This window comes from Monodon monoceros, unplaced genomic scaffold (genome assembly GCF_005190385.1).
Source record: "Monodon monoceros isolate NGI ecotype Baffin Bay Population unplaced genomic scaffold, NGI_Narwhal_1 Super_Scaffold_22, whole genome shotgun sequence".
NCBI classification, from domain to species: Eukaryota; Metazoa; Chordata; class Mammalia; order Artiodactyla; family Monodontidae; genus Monodon; species Monodon monoceros.
In genome coordinates, this window is record NW_021703779.1 from 66269402 (window position 1) to 66291462 (window position 22061).

The 22061-nt window shown below is 39.8% G+C and overlaps 1 protein-coding gene across 1 annotated transcript; it reads left to right on the forward strand.

Moving 5' to 3' along the window:
- The first annotated feature begins 380 nt into the window (after positions 1-380).
- On the forward strand, positions 381-8398 carry TBX22 (T-box 22). The gene is made up of 8 exons (XM_029241305.1): positions 381-558; positions 1174-1357; positions 2203-2304; positions 3686-3860; positions 4753-4917; positions 5298-5362; positions 5750-5835; positions 7785-8398. The coding sequence occupies exons 1-8, from the start codon at positions 381-383 to the stop codon at positions 8396-8398; spliced, it is 1569 nt and encodes a 522-aa protein (XP_029097138.1).
- The last annotated feature ends 13663 nt before the right edge of the window (positions 8399-22061 follow it).

A 22061-nucleotide genomic window follows, 5' to 3' on the forward strand; every position in this document is an offset into this window, starting at 1 on the left:
CTAAACGGGCCACGCTTGCCAGTCTCTGAGCTCTGCCAGGTCCGGGAATCTGGGACTTGAGGACTGATGTTCCGCACATGTCCACTGGGAGGGAGAAGAGCGAAAAGGGAAAGGGGACTAGACTCCAGAGGACTCTGGCTCCAGTTTAATCTCCTTGCATTCTGTCTATTCAAAGAAAATCTATACGTATATATAAAAATTATACACACACATTTTTCCCCCTGAATATAGATTCAGAAATTGTTTTCTGAGTTTTCAGGTTTTTCTGATTTTCCCGCTTTCCCTCCTTTGCCTGTCCTCTGCGCCCTCCCACCCTCTCCCTCCCTAACCCAGCTCAGGTTGAAACTTTGCAGAGTACGTTCTCTTCACCCTCTCCAGGGATGGCTCTGAGCTCTCGGGCGCACGCCTTCTCGGTGGAAGTCTTGGTGGGCAGACCCAGCAAAAGAAAACTGCGAGACACAAGAAAGGAGGCGCAACTTGAGCTGCTTGAGAAAGAGAGTGGAGAGGCGGAGGAGGAGAGAAGGAGCAGCGCCGCAGGAAGGAAGAGCGAGCAGCCTGGTGAGTACCCCTACCGCGGCCCAAACCCCAGCGCCGGCTACCATGGCTTGCTGGATCGGAAGGTCTCAGACTAGCGCCGCGTCGCTGCAGGAGGGCGGCTAGCCCTATCAAAGGATGTCTTGGCCCAGCGATGGCCGCGTACGGGGCGGCGGGGATACCTCAGCCATCTGGCTGTAGGGGGAAGTTTCAGAGCCTCCACGTTAAGCCCATAGTGTTGTGGTTCATTTGCGGTGAAGGGGAGGGTCCCCACAGATTTATGAAGCGAGACTCTCCAAACTCCCGGAATCCCTGAGAGCCAGAGGGTGAATGTTTCTCGGGGTAGAAAACAGGGCATGGACCCAGATCCCGAGGGGATTCAGCATCAGGGACGAAAAGTCTCCGAGAGAGTTAAGGATGGGCAAATTTGAAGAAGGGTCATGCATTTCACAGGGCGCTACCTGGGCCCCTTTCTCTCCATCACGGGGCCAGAGTGGGTGTTGTGGGGAATTTGGAGATCCGACGCCAAGGTTCCCGGGGAAGAGACAAGGCCGGTCTGTTCTGAGACAGGCGTCAGCGAGAAGGGGGCGCGGGAACTGCGAAGCTCTCTCAAACTCTCAGCGTCTCTGTGTCCAGCAGAAAAGCGACCCAAGACAGAGCCCTTAGCAGCTACTTTCTCAGGCTGTAGAGGCGGCAGCGGCGGCTGCAACAGCTTCGGAAGTCTGGAAGAAAAAGATTCTATCCAAGTGGAGCTTCAAGGATCCGAGCTGTGGAAGAGATTTCATGACATTGGAACTGAGATGATCATTACCAAGGCGGGCAGGTTCGGCTTTGCCCAAGCTGTTCAAGGGCCGCACACAGTAGGCACTTAATGTTCTGATCTCATAAGATGGGTGCCTCCAGTTTTATGCTTTGGTACCCTTCTCCCCATAATCCCACCGCAGACCTGTATTGGAAGCCAGTGCCTCTCAATCGACCAGGCTAGGCCTTGCCTGGCGCATGTTAGTGGCTCGGCCTTTCTTTCCTGTACACCCTGATTCCAAGAACTCATTCTTGCAGCTCCTGCCTGTGTAGTATATGACAAAAATTTGATCTCCCAAGGCAGGTGCCAGCTGCCACCCCCACATCTTAAGCTATGGCCAGGCCTTTCTGTTAAAGCCTCACAGTTATCAGTGGACAATATCCCATCTAGCAGGCTCTCAGCCCACTGTCCTGAGCCCAGGTCAATTTGAGGTGGGGCTTTCCCTCTTCCACCTTTTCCTGTGCGGCATTTTCTTCACATCAGCTGGGTAATTTTTTTGTGTGTGAATCTTCCTAATTTCAGTCTTTCCCAAATCTGCCTCACAGAAAGTACTGCTGAAAATTCAGGGGAGAGGCACAGCTGTTTCTTTCCTACTTTTTCTTCCATAGCTTTTTATTATGGTGGTGATAGGAAGTGGGGTGGACAAAGCCTTGTGGTAAGGATATTCTGATCCACTCAAAAATCCTGAGTTTGTTCAATCAAACATGTAACCAACAATCTTTCCTCATGTAGCAAATCTCATTCACTGAACCTGTCTAGAATAAGAAGAGTATAGTTTATTCCTTTACTTTTCATTTGTCCCCAACCCCCTCGGCTCCAAATGTTTCTAATAGCGCCCAGGTCAGTCGCTATTTTCTCTCCCACAGGAGGATGTTCCCCTCTGTTCGGGTCAAGATAAAAGGACTGGACCCAGGGAAACAGTACTATGTGGCCATCGATGTGGTGCCGGTGGATTCCAAACGCTATAGGTAACCAGGCCCAAAGGAGGGTACCACAGGCTGGGAATGGGGATTCATATCTATGGAACCTGAGAGTGCTGTTTTGAAAACTCTATCATGGTAGGGGTAATTGCTCTCCTGTGGGCTTTGAGAGTTGAATTTTCTCCCTCAAACTGGAGTTCAGGGAGTTCAGACTGAGAGAAAAGCAGGCTTGTTTTTCTTTTCTCTCACTCCTGGATCACAGGTTCCAGCTTGTGCTTCAGTGCACCCCAAACCTCTTGCCTACCCACTGCTCTAGCCTTGGCTCTGCAAACTGCAGAGGGTTTTGGCTCAGGCATCTGGGAGGGAAGCTGTTTAAAGGAATTTTGGGAGAAATACCTGGGCTTCTGGGGCCCTACCGGGCTCTGGGATGTGCTAATTTAGCAGCAGGGTCCTTGAGCGATGCCCTGATTTGCCATCCAAAGCTAGTCTAGCAGTTATCTTGCCTAAGTCTATTTTTCTTCCTTCCTTAGCCTCTCCCCTGAAGTGGAGGCCAGGTCCCAGAGAATACAAGTAACCTTTCTCTTGATGTAAGCTCTCTACTTAAAGCAGGATAAAAGTGGCCGAACTGATCTAAAGCCAAGAGGCCCTTCTTTGCTGGCAGCCCAGAAGCTCGGGTCAGCCAGCGCTTTAGCTCAGGGGTATGGGGGTTGGGCGGCATCCGCCCGCACTCGGCCTGTGAGCGTTAGACCGAAGTGGGTGTCTAGCCTTTCTAGGAAACAGCCGGCAACGCACCCAGTGCTGGGAGTGAGGGGCAAAAAGAAGGCTGGGCTCAAGAGCCTGCTGGGGCCGTAGCCCAGAAATAGCAGAACAAGCTGCTTATCACGTTTCAGCTGGCTTGGGGATTCGGCGCATAATTTAGCGGTTGAGATTGAAGACAATGCGAAAATCAGCCCCGAGGCCGAGGCCGCAGCGGGCAGAGTTCCTTGAGGGTATTCTCATGTAAAGCATTGTGGACAAAGGGGCTTCCAAGACTACTGGTCTGGTGGCGTAGGGCTGCACAGACACTTTACCTCACACTTCTGCTTCTTCCCTGACGCTTGTAGGACAGGAGGATTTTTTGGGTGTCTCTGCTCAGTAAAACGGGTTAGATGAATTTTTGTCGCGGTTTCTGTGAGGAAATGCAAACCAGACTCTGAAATCCCATCACATTATACTTGCCCTGGCACTTCACTACATTTTAATGACGTATGCTTATTTACAGTTTGCTTTCTATCCCTGGACGATCTTTAGAAATGAAGTTGTATCTTTTACTAGTTGCCTTTGAGATTAGCAGACAAACCTTGGCCAAAGCCTTTAGGATGGGATCGCGGTAGTCCCTGCTCCTGGCTTTGGCCCGCTGCGCCTAAAGCCACACTCCGCGCATTTTCAGGTACGTGTATCACAGCTCGCAGTGGATGGTAGCCGGGAATACAGACCACTCATGCATCACTCCCAGGTTCTATGTTCACCCGGACTCGCCTTGTTCGGGAGAGACATGGATGCGTCAGATCATCAGCTTCGATCGCGTGAAACTCACCAACAACGAGATGGACGACAAAGGCCATGTAAGTGTGTGCGATCCTTTGTCCCGAGGAGAGGAGGGGGATGCCAAGGGGTCAGCCGGAAGGTCACCCTGGAGAAGCCAAGGAGGTGTCTCCCAGATGTGCTAGTTGTAGTCTTTAGGAACTGTCCAAGTTCTAGGCCTGTGGCCAAAGTAGCTCTTGTGACTTTTATTTGGCATCTGAGAGTGCTGGGCGTTGGGGATGGTGAGTGAAAGGAGTTTGAGGACCAAAGGAGACTTGTTTAATCCAGGATGCCTGGTCTGGGACAGTGAAAGGGAATGCTTCCCTGAGCTCTCTGGCACTTCAGCCTCCCTGGCAATCACTGTGGGCTCTGATTGCCTTCCCATGATGGGCACCTTCTGTGTGACATGGTATGGTGAAAATCTTCTCCACAACCCGCCCCGATGGAAGGCCTTTTCAAGTCACCTAGATCTTGAACTTTCTTCCCAGATCTTGAACCTCTGCCCTGCTTGGCCTGGCCCTGTGCCAGCCACAAAAGGAAGAAGGATGCTCCTGGGCTTAGGAGGTGGGGGATGTCAAATGCTTTCCCATCAGTTACCTAAGCCCAGAGAACTTATGGCAGGCAGTTAGATCCCAATAACACTTGGGAACATCACATGGTCACCCACATTTGGAAGCAGGAAAGGACCCCAACTGGAAATGGAATCACTGCTTTCTGGTGTGCTGTGGTGCCCCGTTCCTGAAACCCCTTATGCCTGAAGGCCTCTGTCCAGGGCCAAATGGCAAAGAAAAGTCCTTGTGTGTGGCTAGCCTAGGCTTTCTGGTTTAGCTTCACTTTTGTGTGGGAAGGTTGGGGGTGCTGATGAGAGGGGGACAGTGTGCGGGAGGGGAAGCCAATTACTAGGCAGCATTTGACCACTGATTTCTCCTCCAGATCATTCTGCAGTCCATGCACAAGTACAAGCCCCGTGTGCATGTGATGAAGCAGGACAGCAGGGTCGACATGTCCCGGATTCAGTCCCTGCCTGCTGAAGGGGTTAAAACATTCTCCTTTAAAGAAACTGAGTTCACCACGGTGACAGCTTACCAAAACCAGCAGGTAAAGCCAACTAAGTCCCAGGCAAGCAGGGATGGCTCCAGAGAAACTTTAGGGAAAGAGTGAAGCTGTACTATATGGATTGAATTTTCCACAATTAAAAAGAAATTCATAGCATTATTGCATTGTCATCAAGGCAAGATTGATTATGAATTGTGTGGATCTTGTGTTAGAAAGGATAGAAAGGAGAGTAGAACAAAGAGTGTCAGGAGAGAAAGGAGATAAAACATTTCAAATTTGACTTAGCAATATGCTTACATTTATTTAACATGCCATATTACATGTTGAAAACTTGTGTGGTTGTTGTAACCATTAAAAGAAACAGTGACAGTGTTTTTACTGAGGGTACTGACTTTATCTTTCTTTCTCTTTTGAATCCATAGATTACCAAACTGAAAATAGACAGGAATCCTTTTGCTAAAGGATTTAGAGATCCCGGAAGAAACAGGTAAATGATATAACAGTCACATCTAATATTTATATAGCCCTTTTCACAGGTATAACAGCTAAGGAAACTGTGGTTCAGAGACTGAGTCCCTAAATTTTGTAACTAATAAATAGGTAGTAAGAAAGAAACCTGGACGTTTTGTCTTCAAAATCTTGCCTCCTCCCACTCCCTCCCCAACCCACTTTTAAGATATTGCTTATTCTAAATTCTTAGGTTTTTATTCATGGAATAATCATGGGGAATTTTATTCAGAAGTCTATCTATAAAAGAAAAACATTTCAGATATTCACCCCTAAAAACTATAACAAAATAACTCAAAAGCTTACACAAATTATTATTTTCAGGAATTGCATTCTGGACTTGCTAAAGTTTGAATCTCTTTTTCAGAGGTGTATTGGATGGGGTTTTAGAGACCTACCCATGGAGGCCTTCTCTCACTTTGGATTTTAAAACTTTTGGTGCAGACACACCAAGTAAGAAAAGTTTTATTAATTTTTATTTGTAAATGTTAATGAAATAACAACAGCCAGAACCTCTGTACAAATATTACACAAGTGGATAAGTATGTGCCAGAAAATGTGTGTTTAAAATCAGGTGGGTGTATATTTATCCTGATGAGGAGGTAAGAAGCAAAAAGGGAGGGTAACTGGCAAGAAGGAAAAGAGCATAAACGTGGTAATGGTGGATTTACTGTCTTATGTCTTCTTGAGTTATCATACATCCTGAGAGCTATAGAAATCACTTGGATTCTTCAGCATCTCACTATCTCATATTCCTTAGGATCTGCCTGTGGTGCACTAGTGGTCTTATTTGCAAACATGTTAGATATTGAAATAAATATTTTATGAGAAACTTTCAGCACATGATAAAAATGACTCCCATTCAATTTCATCATCACTTGACTCTAATTTTCCTTTTGTTGTGACTAGGGAAAATAAATGTTGAAAACAATACTAAGCCATGGCAATTAGTTTAATTGCCGTAAGCATTTAAAATATTTGCAAGGTATTTGCTCTCAAGTAGTACGTTACATGACTAAATAATAATTTGACAATGCAGGCTTTCTGGTGGAAGAATGCATACCTTCATTTACTCTGATATTTAAGGATAAATAGAAGATCTTTATTCGTGAGCAATATGGAATCATTTTACCCATTTGTCTTTACTCCATTAAAGTTGTTTGTCTTTAAACATTAATTGAAGGTTACCATCACATTATAGTTAGCTTGAATTTTACATGATACTATAACAGCTAATTGAAATGTAAAGAGATCAAGTCTAATCATTTAGTGAAATATTTCACTCAATTGACTGTATTAATTTGGTTTAGAGAGTTGCATAGAAAAATTTGAACACTTATTTGATAGTATCACTTTAATAGAATCTAGGCAGCATGCTTTTAAAATATCCAAGTCAACACATGGTGCACTAATTTAAAAATAATGCTAAACATGATCATTAATTGATAATTTAAAATACACAATTTTCTTAATTATTTAAAATGTCCAGAATGCTCTCAAATTGCAAAGAAAAGGGGTACCAGTTTTTTTAAATAACTTTTGGATGTTTAATTATAGAATATATTTGCCACGCTGTTGATAAAGGATTAGCCTATGTCTGTATATAAAAATAGTTAAGAAAAACAGTAGCACCTAAAAAAAAACCCCACAAAACTTTATCGAGTTCAGTCAATAACCAATTTTTTTTTAAATTTAAATACTTACAAATATAAGGTGTAAAGTCTAGATTTTCCTGGACCTTATATCTATCCCTAATTTTAGTAGATGCTATGCAACCATAAAAGATCACCTGGCAACATTGATATGAACACTTTCATTTTTATCTTGGTATTTTTAACCTGCAAAACTGTCTTTTACTCTTGATATAGTACACTATGGAACTTTCCCCGTCTATGATTTTCATATAAGAAAAAAACTAATATATTTAAATGTTATTTTAATTTATAAGATTACTTTCATATGCACTGATTTTTTAATCAGACTGAAGTTTTCTATAAAATCTCAAAAAAACTGTTCAATTTAATCAAGTGCTTATTTTAGTAATTTTTTATGGTTAAAAAACAGCTTTTACTTGTAAGATATAATTGGCTCTGGATCATATTTAATTGGGCTTCTTTTTTAATTCACTGAATAAATGTTGTTGAAGTGCCTAGTATAGTTCTAAAGCATAGTGAATGCTCAATGCATGATACATAATAATAATGCCAAAAGTAATAGTGGTAGTAGTAGAGATACCATATTCAACTTTGGTCAGAGGAATGTTCTTTTCCAAAGGACTTAAAATGACTGTGAACTTGCAAGGAAAGCTAATCTAAGAATGAAGCAGGGATAGTTATGGACATGATTACTGATTCAGTAGGAACATTTAGTTCATTGTTCATTGACTGAATTGTCATTCACAGGTGGAAGCAATGGCTCATCTCCAGCGACCTCTAGTGGAGGGGCTCCCTCTCCTTTGAACTCTTTGCTTTCTCCACCTTGCTCCCCTCCAACATTTCACATACCTACAAGCTCCCTTGGAATGCCCTGTCCAGAGGTGTACCTACACAATATCAACCTGCCCCTTTGCTACAAGATTTGCCCAACTAATTTTTGGCGACAGCAGCCTCTTGTCTTGCCTGCTCCTGAAAGGCTAGCAAGCAGCAACAGTTCTCAGTCTTTAGCCCCACTCATGATGGAAGTTCCCATTTTATCTTCCTTGGGGGCCACCAATTCAAAATACGGTTCATCTGAAGACTGCAATGGACAGTGTCAACAAGCATCTAATTCTTCCAGTCAAATGTTGTATGGATTACAGGCACCTGGAAATATTTTATCACCCAACCTCATTGCCCAGGAAGCAATTGGTTGCTCATTCCATCCTTCCTATGGCTTTTATAGGTACAACTTCTCCATGCCATCTAGACTGGTAAATGCTACCAACCATCTCAAAGTGAATGAAAACAGTCAAGTTTCTTTAATAGAAGGCAAATGCAATCATGCTCGTTGGTATCCAAAAATTAACCATTGTCTTTAATGGAATAGTCAAGTTCCTAAAACAATTACATGTAAGCATATATTTTCTTTATTTGTAGCCAAAAAAGGTCAAGAGCTAATGGGCTTAAAAAGCTTCATTATCAGAGGGTATTCCTCTATTCTGCATTTAAAGTGCCTTATGATGTGTTCTTAAGAAGGCTGATTACAGTAGCCTTAGGCCTCAAAATAAGATACTCAGTAAACATTGTTTGATGAGATAGGCTACCAGTGAAAAGTGACTTCAGGTGATGAAATCTCTAATTATAGTGAAGCCTGTTTACCACATCAACTGCCTCTTGCATATTGACAATGACCAAAGGAAGGTGGATTTAATTCCTGTGAAGGTAGTGAAACAATTACAGTTTTTATCTATGAATATTGGCTTCATTGTAATTATCTATCTAGTAACTGTAGAAAAATTTCATTGTTCATTTGCATTATACTTTTATACTCTGCTGTTGAAGGAACTACTAATCTCAATTTTAAGGTACAAATAAAGACATAAACATCCTAATATTAATATTTGCAGCCTAAGGACCATTTAATCCTGAAGGAACACAAAGATTAAATGAAAAGCAAAGTATTCTAAATAAATTTGATCTTTTATTCTCTTTTATTTTTTGGGTAATTCTCAGGTGATGCTTGTTTACTTAGTCCTTAACAAACCCGGTATTTTTTGTTTGTTTGTTTGTGATACGCGGGCCTCTCACTTTTGTGGCCTCTCCCGTTGCGGAGCACAGGCTCTGGACGCACAGGCCCAGCGACCATGGCTCACGGGCCCAGCCGCTCCGCGGCATGTGGGATCTTCCCGGACCGGGGCACGAACCCGTGTACCCTGCATCAGCAGGCAGACTCTCAACCACTGCGCCACCAGGGAAACCCCAAACCCGGTATTTTGTATACACAGTTTACAAAAACAAATTGTTGTAGCTCTCCAAAAAGGCTGAGAAGTTATGATTTGAAGGGAGAGAATATATTTGAATCCATAAATATGAAAACATCATTACAATGGTACAATTTAATTTCAGTCCTCTGCGTCAATCATGGTAAATTGGACAAAAGTAGCGTAACATAAATGAGACTTTATTTTAGGCTATGAAGTTGAAAAGTTTCCTTTCACCTGGTCCTAAATTTTCTGAAAAAACTTAAGTATAACCTACATATAACCTCTATATCCTTAAGATGAATTGAATTTTAATTTTTCATGCTACTAGCTCTACAATTTATTAAGCCAGGGCCCTTCATATCACAATGGTATGACTTAACAAACTAAAGACATTGATAAACTGCTTTTTAAAAGTTTTCCAACACATATTAGGGAGAGCATGTCATTATTAATTTTGCTCAAAATGTTTTTTCCTCTCAAATGTACCTTATATATATACCTTCTTATATATGTATTAAAATGATATGCCCCTTCACTTCTGGGCTTAGGGATAGAACAGCACATAGTTACATTCAAACTGAGTATTCTAGTCAAGATGAAATATTATTTATGGTGCAGACTAATTAGGTACCTGCTATAAAAATCTTTAAGGCAGAAAACCTGTACTACCTAAGTTTATCAAATCAAGGATTAAAGTAGAAAGTACACTTTATTTCTGTCTACTCCAAAACAGGAAAGCTGTAGGCTAACTTTTACCACTAAAATAAATTATGATTTTTTAAAGCAGAAACTCCCACATCAGATTGTAGTAAAACTTATTCTGATGGCAGATACTTAGCAACTAACAACATAAATCATTTGATTGCAAAATCCAGAAAATTTCTGGGTTACTTTTTAATGATTATTTAAGAGACGGCATAAATTTTGTAGCTGCTCAAGTACATATACCCCATACTTTATATTTCAGATAATTTTTCTGTATGTAACCCATATAAAATTGATAATACAGAACTATATGTGTAAAGGTGATTTATATTAAGGAGCAAAAATTTAAAGGCTAGAAACTAGACATCTATTTTAAGCCGTTTTTAAATATTGTTCATAAATTGTCATTTCATAATTTTAATTGAAAAAGAAGAAGTAACCAAGGGAAATTCTTTATAGAAAATTAGACTTGGAAGAGACATTAAGAAGTTCAGTAAGCAGTCCCCTATTTTCTGAGCAAGTTACTCATCTGCAGGAAACAGACGAGTAACTTGCTAACAGCTCTAATTCATGCACAAATTGTATTTAGTGCCCTTACTATTTTATAATAAATAATTACTACCCAATAGGATGGTGCAAAACTTGAGTAACTTGGTAAACTGAGGCTATGATTATGGAATAAAAAACAAAATGCTATGGAATTATATTAATTTCAACTGCGTCAACTAAATATAAGGTTTGCTTTAAAAAACCTACAGAAATCTAAAGCCACTCTAGTTAGATAAGGTATGAAATAGTTAGCAAATGAAAGTGGCCAAATGATACTTAGTAGACTCCCAAGTCTAATAATTAAAACTGGTATTTCCATTTGGTTTGACCATATATATACATCCATCCTTTCATCCCATTCTAAAGAAATCATTTAAATTCAGTTATCTATATTTATAAAATCTGATTCTTAACCTGACCTAGTTATATGACTTACCTCAAATAAATACAGAGAAAATAAACTTTTCATCAACTCTGTAAAATTTGTACATTGAGACAGGAAATAAGTGAATGTTGCCTTATCTTTGCACAACCTCCAGTCAAGCTGAGACCTATAGTCAAATTCCCGTGTCAGAAAGGTTCTACTTTGTGGAACAGTCAAGATGAAATCAAGGGCTTGAATTCAAGTTTGAGCCTGTTTGCAGAACATATGTCTAAGTGGATAAATCCTCTATTCATTACATTTTACTCACCAAAATATAACTTTAGGTAACAAACTTAGAACATCAAAACTGTTATTTGTTTCATTAAACAGAAGGGTTATGCCCTCTGGACATTACATTTCAAATTCTAATACATAATTCTAGATTACATAATATTAGAGTCTTCAAACATTAATATCATTGCTCCTATTCGCTGTATTACAAAAATAAAGAATTATATTTTCTTCAAGTTATGAAGGTAGATATTCATGATATTTCACTGTTATTAGGCATGGGTTATACATACAGTCTAGGAGTAGACATGACTTCATTCTTCTTTTGTGAGGTTTAAGTATGTCTATGGCACAAAAATAAATGAACAATTAGAATCAGCAAGGGATGAATCAGTGAATCAGTCTTTGAATGATCAGAGTTCTATGTGATGACAACTTGAAAAAGTGCCAACAATGAATAAAGACAAGGATCTTTATTGGACATTATGGAAGATTTCCCTTTCATTATCCTAATCATTTATAGTATGCACATTGGGGAAAATCACGGTGCACATAAAGCTGGTAACATGTATCTTTTAACAGTTACTGATGAATGCTAAGCCAAAGCATAATTGAAATACAAGTTTTGTACAAATATGTAAAATATATTTTACAAAAATATACAAAAATTCTAATTACAAATCTAGATGCTTTGAGACAATAGTGCTATATGTCCATGTATATAGTAGGGTAATACACAGTTGTTATCCTTTTATTAAACCTCAATAACAAATACTTTCCTTATTTGAATACGCAATTTGATAAATTCCAGATGTCACACTATAATTTACATAACCAGTGGGGTTTTAGTTTAGTTTTGTTTTAAAATAATTTATACTATGTTGCTTTTTATCCCTCCTCTTCTCAAAAATAAGGATACTATGAAGAACATCTAATCATTGCATACTTATACTATTAATTACATATACTTGTGTGGAAAGGCAAATTTAAATATACTTAGAAATGTCTAATTGCATGTACTGTATTTTGTGAATTGAATTGACAGGGTGGAAGTACAATGTTTATACTCCAATTTAGGGATATGTTGCCTTTCTGCAGAAAAATCTTTATTTAGCCAAAATAACAATAATATCCTGGCATACAGCAACAGTTTACCAGTTGATTTTACTGGAATTTAACATGTTTATTAGAGCAGTTTAAAACAACCAAATGCATAGCTTAGGCATTGGTGGCTGTTGCTTTGATATAGGTGCCTTCATATACATTTAGTCTTAGGTTTTGTCTGCAATTAAATGATAATTTGTATTAAAACTGTGCAAATAAATATGGTTTAGATGTCAACATAGAACAAATAAATATACAGAACGTTTTAAACACATCCAGTATTAAAACTATTTGCATGTGTGGTGCTGGCCAAATTTTAACATGGTGTTTCAATAAAATATTGAGAGGAAAAAGACTAGTATTATTTCCTTTCAAAGTTTCATATGTTCATGTTTATAAATTTGTACTGCACATTATTATGTAAACATGAATTATAGTGAGCAGGTATTCAGAGAATAGTGATAGGATATTTCTACTTAGTTGAAATGTGCACGTGTATACTGGATTTATTTTTCAAAGTACCTAAAAGAGTTACAAAATTTGAAATTAAATATAATAGAAAACCTTGAAATTATAGTACAAGTTGTATCATTGAACTCTTTTATCAAATTATCATATATCTGTTATTGTTAAAGATGACAGAATTTTTGTTTTGGATTTAAGATCACAGACTTATGCACGTGACAAAGTATAATGTAATATTTTAGATGTAGAAAATTGTTTAAATAATTTAGAATTTTACTAGAACAAGAAGGGAATAAAAGCGTGTTTTCTATTGGATAAAATTAACGTCTATTTTTTAAAAATTATTTATTTATTTATTTTTGGCTGTGTTGGGTCTTTGTTGCTGCATGCAGGCTTCCTCTAGTTGTGGCGAGTGGGGGCTACTCTGTTGCGGTGCATGGGCTTCTGGTGGCTTCTCTTTTTGTGGAGCACAGGCTCTAGGCATGCGGGCTTTAGTAGTTATGGAGCACAGGCTCAGTAGTTGTGGCTCACGGGCTGTAGAGCACAGGTTCAGTAGCTGTGGTGCACGAGCTTAGTTGCTCCACGGCTTGTGGGATCTTCCTAGCAGGGCTCGAACCTGTGTCCCCTGCATTGGTAGGCGGATTCTTTCTTTTTTTTTACATCTTCATTGGAGTATAATTACTTTACACCGGTGTGTTAGTTTCTGCTTTATAACAAAGTGAATCAGTTATACATATACATATGTTCCCATATCTCTTCCCTCTTGCATCTCCCTCCCTCCCACCCTCCATATCCCACCCCTCTAGGTGGTCACAGAGCACCGAGCTGGTCTCCCTGAGCTGGTCTCCCTGTGCTATGTGGCTGCTTCCCACTAGCTATCTATTTTACGTTTGGTAGTGTATATATGGCCATGTCACTCTCTTGCTTTGCAACAGCTTACCCTTCCCCCTCCCCATATCCTCAAGTCCATGTTCTAGAAGGTCTGTGTCTATATTCCTGTTTTACCCCTAGGTTCTTGATGACATTTTTTTTCTTAAATTCCATATATATGTGTTAGCATACGGTATTTGTCTTTTCAGTCTGTGATGAAAGAAAGAGTCAGAAGTGGGGAATGGGCTGTTATCTGCTATGCTGCCCTGTAGCTACAGATGGCTCCTGGTGGTAGCAATGACCACAGTAGAGAGACTTCCATGGAGGCAGGTGGTATAGGGTACCTGGATGGCATAGGCCTTCCAGGTTGTCAAACTGGCTTCAGGTCTAGTTCTGCTACTTTCTTTATTTTTTCTTTTGTTTTACATCTTTATTGGAGTATAATTGCTTTACAATGGTGTGTTAGTTTCTGCTTTATAACAAAGTGAATCAGTTATACATATACATATATTCCCATATCTCTTACCTCTTGTGTCTCCCTCCCTCCCACCCTCCCTATCCCATCCCTCCAGGGGGTCACAAAGCACCTAGCTGATCTCCCTATGCTATGCGGCTGCTTCCCACTAGCTATCTATCTACCTTACATTTGGTAGTGTATATATGTCTATGACTCTCTCTCGCTTTGTCACAGCTTACCCTTCCCCCTCCCCATATCCTCAAATCCATTCTCTAGTAGGTCTGTGTCTTTATTCCTTTTGTACCCCTAGGTTCTTCATGATACATTTTTCTCTTAAATTCCATGTAAATGTGTTAGCATACGGTATTTGTCTTTCTCTTTCTGACTTCGCTCTGTATGACAGACTCTAAGTCCATCCACCTCACTACAAATAGCTCAATTTTGTTTCATTTTATGGCTGAGTAATATACCATTGTATATATGTGCCACATCTTCTTTATTCATTCATCTGATGATGGACACTTAGGTTGTTTCCATCTCTTTGCTATTGTAAATAGAGCTGCAATGAACATTTTGGTACATGACTCTTTTTGAATTATGGTTTTCTCAGGGTATATGCCCAGGAGTGGGATTCCTGGGTCATATGGTAGTTCTATTTGTAGTTTTTGAAGGAACCTCCATACTTTCCTCCATAGTGGCTGTAACAATTCACATTCCCACCAGCAGTGCAAGAGTGTTCCCTTTTCTCCACACCCTCTCCAGCATTTACTGTTTCTAGATTTTTGATGATGGCCATTCTGACGGGTATGAGATGATATCTCATTGTAGTTTTGATTTGCATTTCTCTAATGATTAAAGATGTTGACCATTCTTTCATGTGTTTGTTGGCAGTCTGTATATCTTCTTTGGAGAAATGTCTATTAAGGTCTTCTGCCCATTTTCGGATTGGGTTGTTTGTTTTATTGTTACTGAGCTGCATGAGCTGCTTATAAATTTTAGAGATTAATCCTTTGTCAGTTGCTTCATTTGCAAATATTTTCTCCACTTCTGAGGATTGTCTTTCCATCTTGTTTATGGTTTCCTTTGCTCTGCAAAAGCTTTGAAGTTTCATTAGGTCCCATTTGTTTATTTTTGTTTTTATTTCCATTTCTCTAGGAGGTGAGTCAAAAAGGATATTGCTGTGATTTATGTCATAGAGTGTTCTGCCTATGTTTTCCTCTAAGAGTTTGATCGTTTCTGGCCTTACATTTAGGCCTTTAATCCATTTTGAGTTTATTTTTGTGTATGGTGTTAGGGAGTGTTCTAATCTCATACTTTTACATGTACCTGTCCAGTTTTGCTAGCACCACTTATTGAAGAGTCTGTCCTTTCTCCACTACATTCCTGCCTCCTTTATCAAAGATAAGGTGACCATATATTCATGGGTTTATCACTGGGCTTTCTATCCTGTTCCATTGATCTATCTTTCTGTTTTTGTGCCAGTACCATACTGTTTTGATTACTGTAACTTTGTAGTATAGTCTGAAGTCAGGGAGCCTGATTCCTCCAGCTCCGTTTTTCGTTCTCAAGATTGCTTTTGCTATGTGGGGTCCTTTGTGTTTCCATACAAATTGTGAAATTTTTTGTTCTAGCTCTGTGAAAAATGCCAGTGGTAGTTTGATAGGGATTGCATTGAATCTGTAGATTGCTTTGGATAGTAGAGTCATTTTCGCAATGTTGATTCTTCCAATCCAAGAACATGGTATATCTCTCCATCTATTTGTATTCTCTTTAATTTCTTTCATCAGTGTCTTATAATTTTCTGCATACAGGTCTTTTGTCTCCTTAGTTATGTTTATTCCTAGATATTTTATTCTGTTTGGTGCCATGGCAAAGGAGAGAGGTTTCATGATTTCATTTTCAGATTTTTCATCATTAGTGTAGAGGAATGCCAGAGATTTATGTGCATTAATTTCGTATCCTGCTACTTTACCAAATTCATTGATTAGTTCTAATAGTTTTCTGGTAGCCTCTTTAGGATTCTCTATATATAGTATCATGTCATCTTCAAACAGTGACAGCTTTACTTATACTTTTCTGATTTGGATTCCTTTTATTTCCATTTCTTCTCGGATTGCTGTGGCTAAAACTTCCAAAAGCATGTTGAATAAGTGTGGTGAGAGTGGGCAACCTTGTCTTGTTCCTGATAGTGGAAATGCTTTCAGTTTTTCACCATTGAGGATGATGTAGGCTGTGGGTTTGCATATATGGCCTTTATTATGTTGAGGAAAGTTCCCTCTGTGCATACTTTCTGCAGGGTTTTTATCATAAATGGGTGTTGAATTTTTTTCAAAAACTTTCTCTGCATCTATTGAGATGATTATATGATTTTTCTCCTTCATTTTGTTAATATGGCGTATCAAGTTGATTGATTTCTGTATATTGAAGAATCCTTGTCTTCTTGGAATAAACCCCACTTGATCATGGTGTATGATCCTTTTAATGTGCTGTTGGATTCTGTTTGCTAGTATTTTGTTGAGGATTTTTGCATCTATGCTCATCAGTGACATTGGCCTGTAGTTTTCTTTCTCTGTGACATCTTTGTCTGGTTTTGGTGTCAGGGTGATGGTGGCCTCTTAGAATGTGTTTGCGAGTGTTCCTCCCTCTGCTATATTTTGGTGGAGTTTGAGAAGGATAGGTTTTAGCTCTTCTATAAGTATTTGATAGATTTCGCCAGTGAAGCCATCTGGTCCTGAGCTTTAGTTTGTTGGAAGATTTTTAATCACAGTTTCAATTTCAGTGCTTGTGATCAGTCTGTTCATATTTTCTAGTTCTTCCTGGTTTAGTCTCAGCAGGTTGTGCATTTCTAAGAATTTGTCCATTTCTTCCAGGTTGTTCATTTTATTGGCATAGAGTTCCTTGTAGTAATCTCTCATGATCCCTTGTATTTCTGCAGTGTCAGTTGTTTTTCATTTGTAATTCTATTGATTTGAGACTTCTCCCTTTTTTTCTTGGTGAGTCTGGCTAATGGTTCATGAATTTTGTTTATCTTCTCAAAGAACCAGCTTTTAGTTTTATTGATCTTTGTTATCGTTTCCTTCATTTTTTTTCATTTATTTCTGATCTGATGTTTAAGATTTCTTTACTTCTACAAATTTTGTGTTCTTTTTTTGTTTGTTTGTTTTTCTCTCTCTAATTGCTTTAGATAAAAGCTTAGGTTGTTTATTTGAGGTGTTTCCTGTTTCTTAAGGTAGGATTGTATTGCTATAAACTTCCCTCTTAGAACTGCTTTTGCTGTATCCCATAGGTTTTGGGTCATCATGTCTCCATTGTCATCTGTTTCTAGGTATTTTTTTTATTTCCTCTTTGATTTCTTCAGTGATCACTTCGTTATTAAGTAGTGTATCATTTAGCCTCCATGTGTTTGTATTTTTACAGATATTTTCCTGTAATTGATATCTAGTCTCATAGCGTTGTGGCCAGAGAAGATACTTGATACAATTTCAATTTTCTTTAATTTACCAAGGCTTGATTTGTGATTCATGATAGGATCTATCCTGGAGAATGTTCCATGAGCACTTTATAAAAATGTGATTCTGTTGTTTTTGGATGGAATGCCCTATAATTATCAATTAAGTCCATCTTGTTTAATGTATCATTTAAAGCTTGTGTTGCCTTATTTATTTTCATTTTGGATGATCTGTCCATTGGTGAATGATGTGTGTTAAAGTACCCTACTATAAATGTGTTACTGTCGATTTCCCCTTTTATGGCTGTTAGTATTTGCCTTATGTATTGAGGTGCTCCTATGTTGGGTACATAAATATTTACAATTGTTATATCTGCTTCTTGGATCGATCCCTTGATCTTTGTGTAGTGACCTTCTTTGTCTCTTGTAATAGTCTTTATTTTAAAGTCTATTTTGTCTGATATGAGAATTGCTACTCCAGCTTTCTTTTGGTTTCCATTTGCATGGAATAACTTGTTCCATCCCCTTACTTTCAGTCTGTATGTTTCTCTAGGTCTGAAATGGGTCTCTTGCAGACAGCATATATATGGGTTTTGGTTTTGTATCCATTCAGCCAATCTGTGTATTTTGGTGGGAGCATTTAGTCCATTTACATTTAAGGTAATTATCGATATGTATGATCCTATTCCCATTTTCTTAATTGTTTTGGGTTTGTTATTATAGGTCTTTTCCTTCTCTTGTGTTTCTTGCCTAGAGAAGTTCCTTTAGCATTTGTTGTAAAGCTGGTTTGGTGGTGCTGAACTCTCTCAGCCTTTGTTTGTCTGTAAAGTTTTTAATTTCTCCATCAAATCTGAATGAGATCCTTGCTGGGTAGAGTAGTCTTGTTTGTAGGTTTTTATCCTTCATCACTTTAAATATGTCCTGCCAGTCCATTCTGGCTTGCAGAGTTTCTGCTGAAAGATCAGCTCTTAACCTTAAGGGGATTCCCTTGTTTGTTATTTGTTGTTTTTCCCTTGCTGCTTTTAATATGTTTTCTTTGTATTTAATTTTTGACAGTTTGATTAATATGTGTCTTGGCGTATTTCTCCTTGGATTTATCCTGTATGGGACTCTCTGTGCTTCCTGGACTTGATTTACTATTTCCTTTCCCATATTAGGGAAGTTTTCAACTATAATCTCTTGAAATATATTCTCAGTTCCTTTCTTTTTCTCTTCATCTTCTGGAGCCCCTATAATTCGAATGTTGGTGCATTTAATGTTGTCCCAGAGGTCTCTGAGACTGTCCTCAGTTCTTTTCATTCTTTTTTCTTTTTTCTGCTCTGCAGTAGTTATTTCCACTCTTTTATCTTCCAGATTACTTATCCGTTCTTCTGCCTCAGTTATTCTGCTATTGATCCCATCTAGAGTATTTTTAATTTCATTTATTGTGTTGTTCATCATTGTTTGTTTCATCTTTAGTTCTTCTAGGTCCTTGTTAAATGTATCTTGCATTTTGTCTATTCTATTTCCAAGATTTTGGATCATATTTACTATCATTATTCTGAATTATTTTCAGGTAGACAGCCTATTTCCTCTTCATTTGTTAGGGGTGGTGGATTTTTATCTTGCTTCATCTGCTGTGTGTTTTTCTGTCTTCCCATTTTGCTTATCTTACTGTGTTTGTGGTCTTATTTTTGCAAGCTGCAAGTTCGTAGTGCCCATTGTTTTTGATGTCTGTCCCCAGTGGCTACAGTTGTTTCAGTGGGTTGTGTAGCCTTCCTGGTGGAGGGGACTAGTGCCTGTTTTCTGGTGGATGAGTCTGGATCTTGTCTTTCTGGTGGTCATTTCTATGTCTGGTTGTGTGTTTTGGGATGTCCTTGGGCTTATTATGATTTTAGGCAGCTTCTCTGCTAATGGGTGGTGCTGTGTTCCTGTCTTGCTAGTTGTTTGGCATAGGATGTCCAGCACTGTAGCTTGCCTGTCATTTAGTGAATCTGGGTGGTAGTGTTGAGATGGAGATCTCTGGGAGATTTTCGCTGTTTGATATTATGTGTAGCTGCGATGTCTCTTGTGGACCAGTGTCCTGAAGTTGGCTCTCCCACCTCAGAGGCACAGCACTGACTCCTGGCTAGAGCACCAAGAGTGTTTCATCCACACACCTCAGAATAAAAGGGAGAAAAAGTAGAAAGAAAGAAAGAAAGAAACAAAGAAAGAGAGAGAGAGAGAGAGAGAGAGAGAGAGAAAGAAAGAAAGAAAGGAGGGAGGGAGGGAGGGAGGAAGGAAGGAAGGAAGGAGCGAAACAAGGAAAGAAAGAAAGAAAATAAAATAAAAGAAAGTAAGATAAAATAAAATAAATTTATTAAAATAAAAATATTTATTAAGAAAAAATAATTTTTTAAAGAAAACAAACAAACAAAAAACAGACGGATAGAACCGTAGGACAAATGGTGGAAGCAAAGCTACCCAGACAAAATCTCACACAGAAGCATACACATACACTCTCACAAAAAGAGGAAAAGGTGAAAAAAATTATAAATGTTGCTCTCAAAGTCCACCTCCACAATTTGGGATGATTCGCTGTCTATTCATATATTCCACAGATGCAGGGTACATCAAGTTGATTGTGGAGCTTCAATCCACTGCTTCTGAGGCTGCTGGGAGGGATTTCCATTTCTCTTCTTTGTTCTTACAGCTCCCCAGGCTCACCTTTGGAGTTGGCCCCGCCTCTGCTTGTAGGTCGCTGGAGCGCGACTGTTCTTCACTCACACAGGACAGAGTTAAAGGAGCAGCTGCTTCGGGGACTCTGGCTCACTCCGGCCAGGGGGAGGGAGGGGTACAGACTGCGGGGCGAGCCTGCGGCGGCAGAGGCCAGCATGACGTTGCACCAGCCTGAGGCGTGCCATGCGTTCTCCTGGGGAAGTTGTCCCTGGATCCTGGGACCCTGGCAGTGGAGGGCTGCACAGGCTCCCCGGAAGGGGGTTGTGGATAGTGACCTGTGCTCACACACAGGCTTCTTGGTGGTGGCAGCAGCAGCCTTAGCAACTCATGCCCATCTCTGGGGTCCCGTGCTTTTAGCCTTGGCTCGCACCTGTCTCCGTAGCTCCTTTAAGCAGCGCTCTTAATCCCCTCTCCTCGCGTACCAGGAAACAAAGAGGGAAGTAAAAGTCTCTTGACTCTTCGGCAGGTCCACACTTTTCCCCGGACTCCCTCCCGTCTAGCTGTGGTGCCCTAACCCCCTGCAGGCTGTGTTCACATGGCCAACCCCAGTCCTCTCCCTGAGCTCCTGCCCAAGCCCAAGCCTTCGCTCCCAGCCCCTCCCACCCCGGTGGGTGAGCAGACAAGCCTCTCGGGCTGGTGAGTGCCGGTCGGCACCGATCCTCTGTGCGGGAATCTCTCCGCTTTGCCCTCCGAACCCCTGTTGCTCTGCTGTCCTCTGCGGCTCCGAAACTTTCCCCCTCCACCACCCGTAGTCTCCGCCCGCGAAGTGGCTTCCTAGTGTGTGGGAAACCTTTCACCCTTCACAGATCCCTCCCACTGGTGCACGTCCTGTCCCTATCCTTTTGTCTCTGTTTATTCTTTTTTCTTTTGCCTTACCCAGGTACATGGTGACTTTCTTGCCTTTTGGGAGGTCTGAGGTCTTCTGCCAGTGTTGAGTAGGTGTTCTGTAGGAGTTGTTCCATGTGTAGATGTATTTCTGGTGTATCTGTGTCGAGGAAGGTGATCTCTGTGTCTTACTCTTCTGCCATCTTCCTCTCGTCCCCTGGTAGGCAGATTCTTAACCACTATGCCACCAGGGAAGTCCCAAAATTAATGTCTTTAAAGTTGTTTTGATTAAATACATATTTCAGTCTCCCATTTTTATGCTAGTTTTTGCAGTGTTGATGATTTGTATTTTGCCTTTATTTAAATTTTGCCTAAAATAGAACTTTCATATTTATTTTGTGACATGAACATTTTGTGACCTCTTACCAATTATTCTAATGTCTAATCATACTGGATTTTTGCTTTATTGAATTTTGTAAATTTTAGGAAAAAACTGTTTCATAGAAGCACAAACAAATAATTACCCCTTGAAAGAAGCATACCTAGTAATTACCCCTTGAAAGAAGCATACCTAGTAAGACTTAAGTTGAAGTAGCAAAGTTACCCACTACTGCAGTTACACCGATATTTATCTGGATTTCTTTACAGGAATTCATGTGCAGACCAAATACTTAGTATTTAAATGCTACATTAATAACTATGTTTTCAAAACTCAGGTTGGATCTTCTTCAAGCTGTGATGCCAAGCAGAAGAAAGAACTATTTGGCAAATATACCATCACTTTGTAAACTGTCACCATGATTCTTTCCTGTAGTTGTAACATTCATGATGCTGAAGCAGGGATGGGGTGTCATGAAGAGATATGGGACCATATGTATATGTATAATGGATTCACTTTGTTATAAAGCAGAAACTAACACACCATTGTAAAGCAATTATACTCCAATAAAGATGTTTTTTTAAAAAAAGGCACTATAGGCTCTAGCACCACACATAGGGGGTT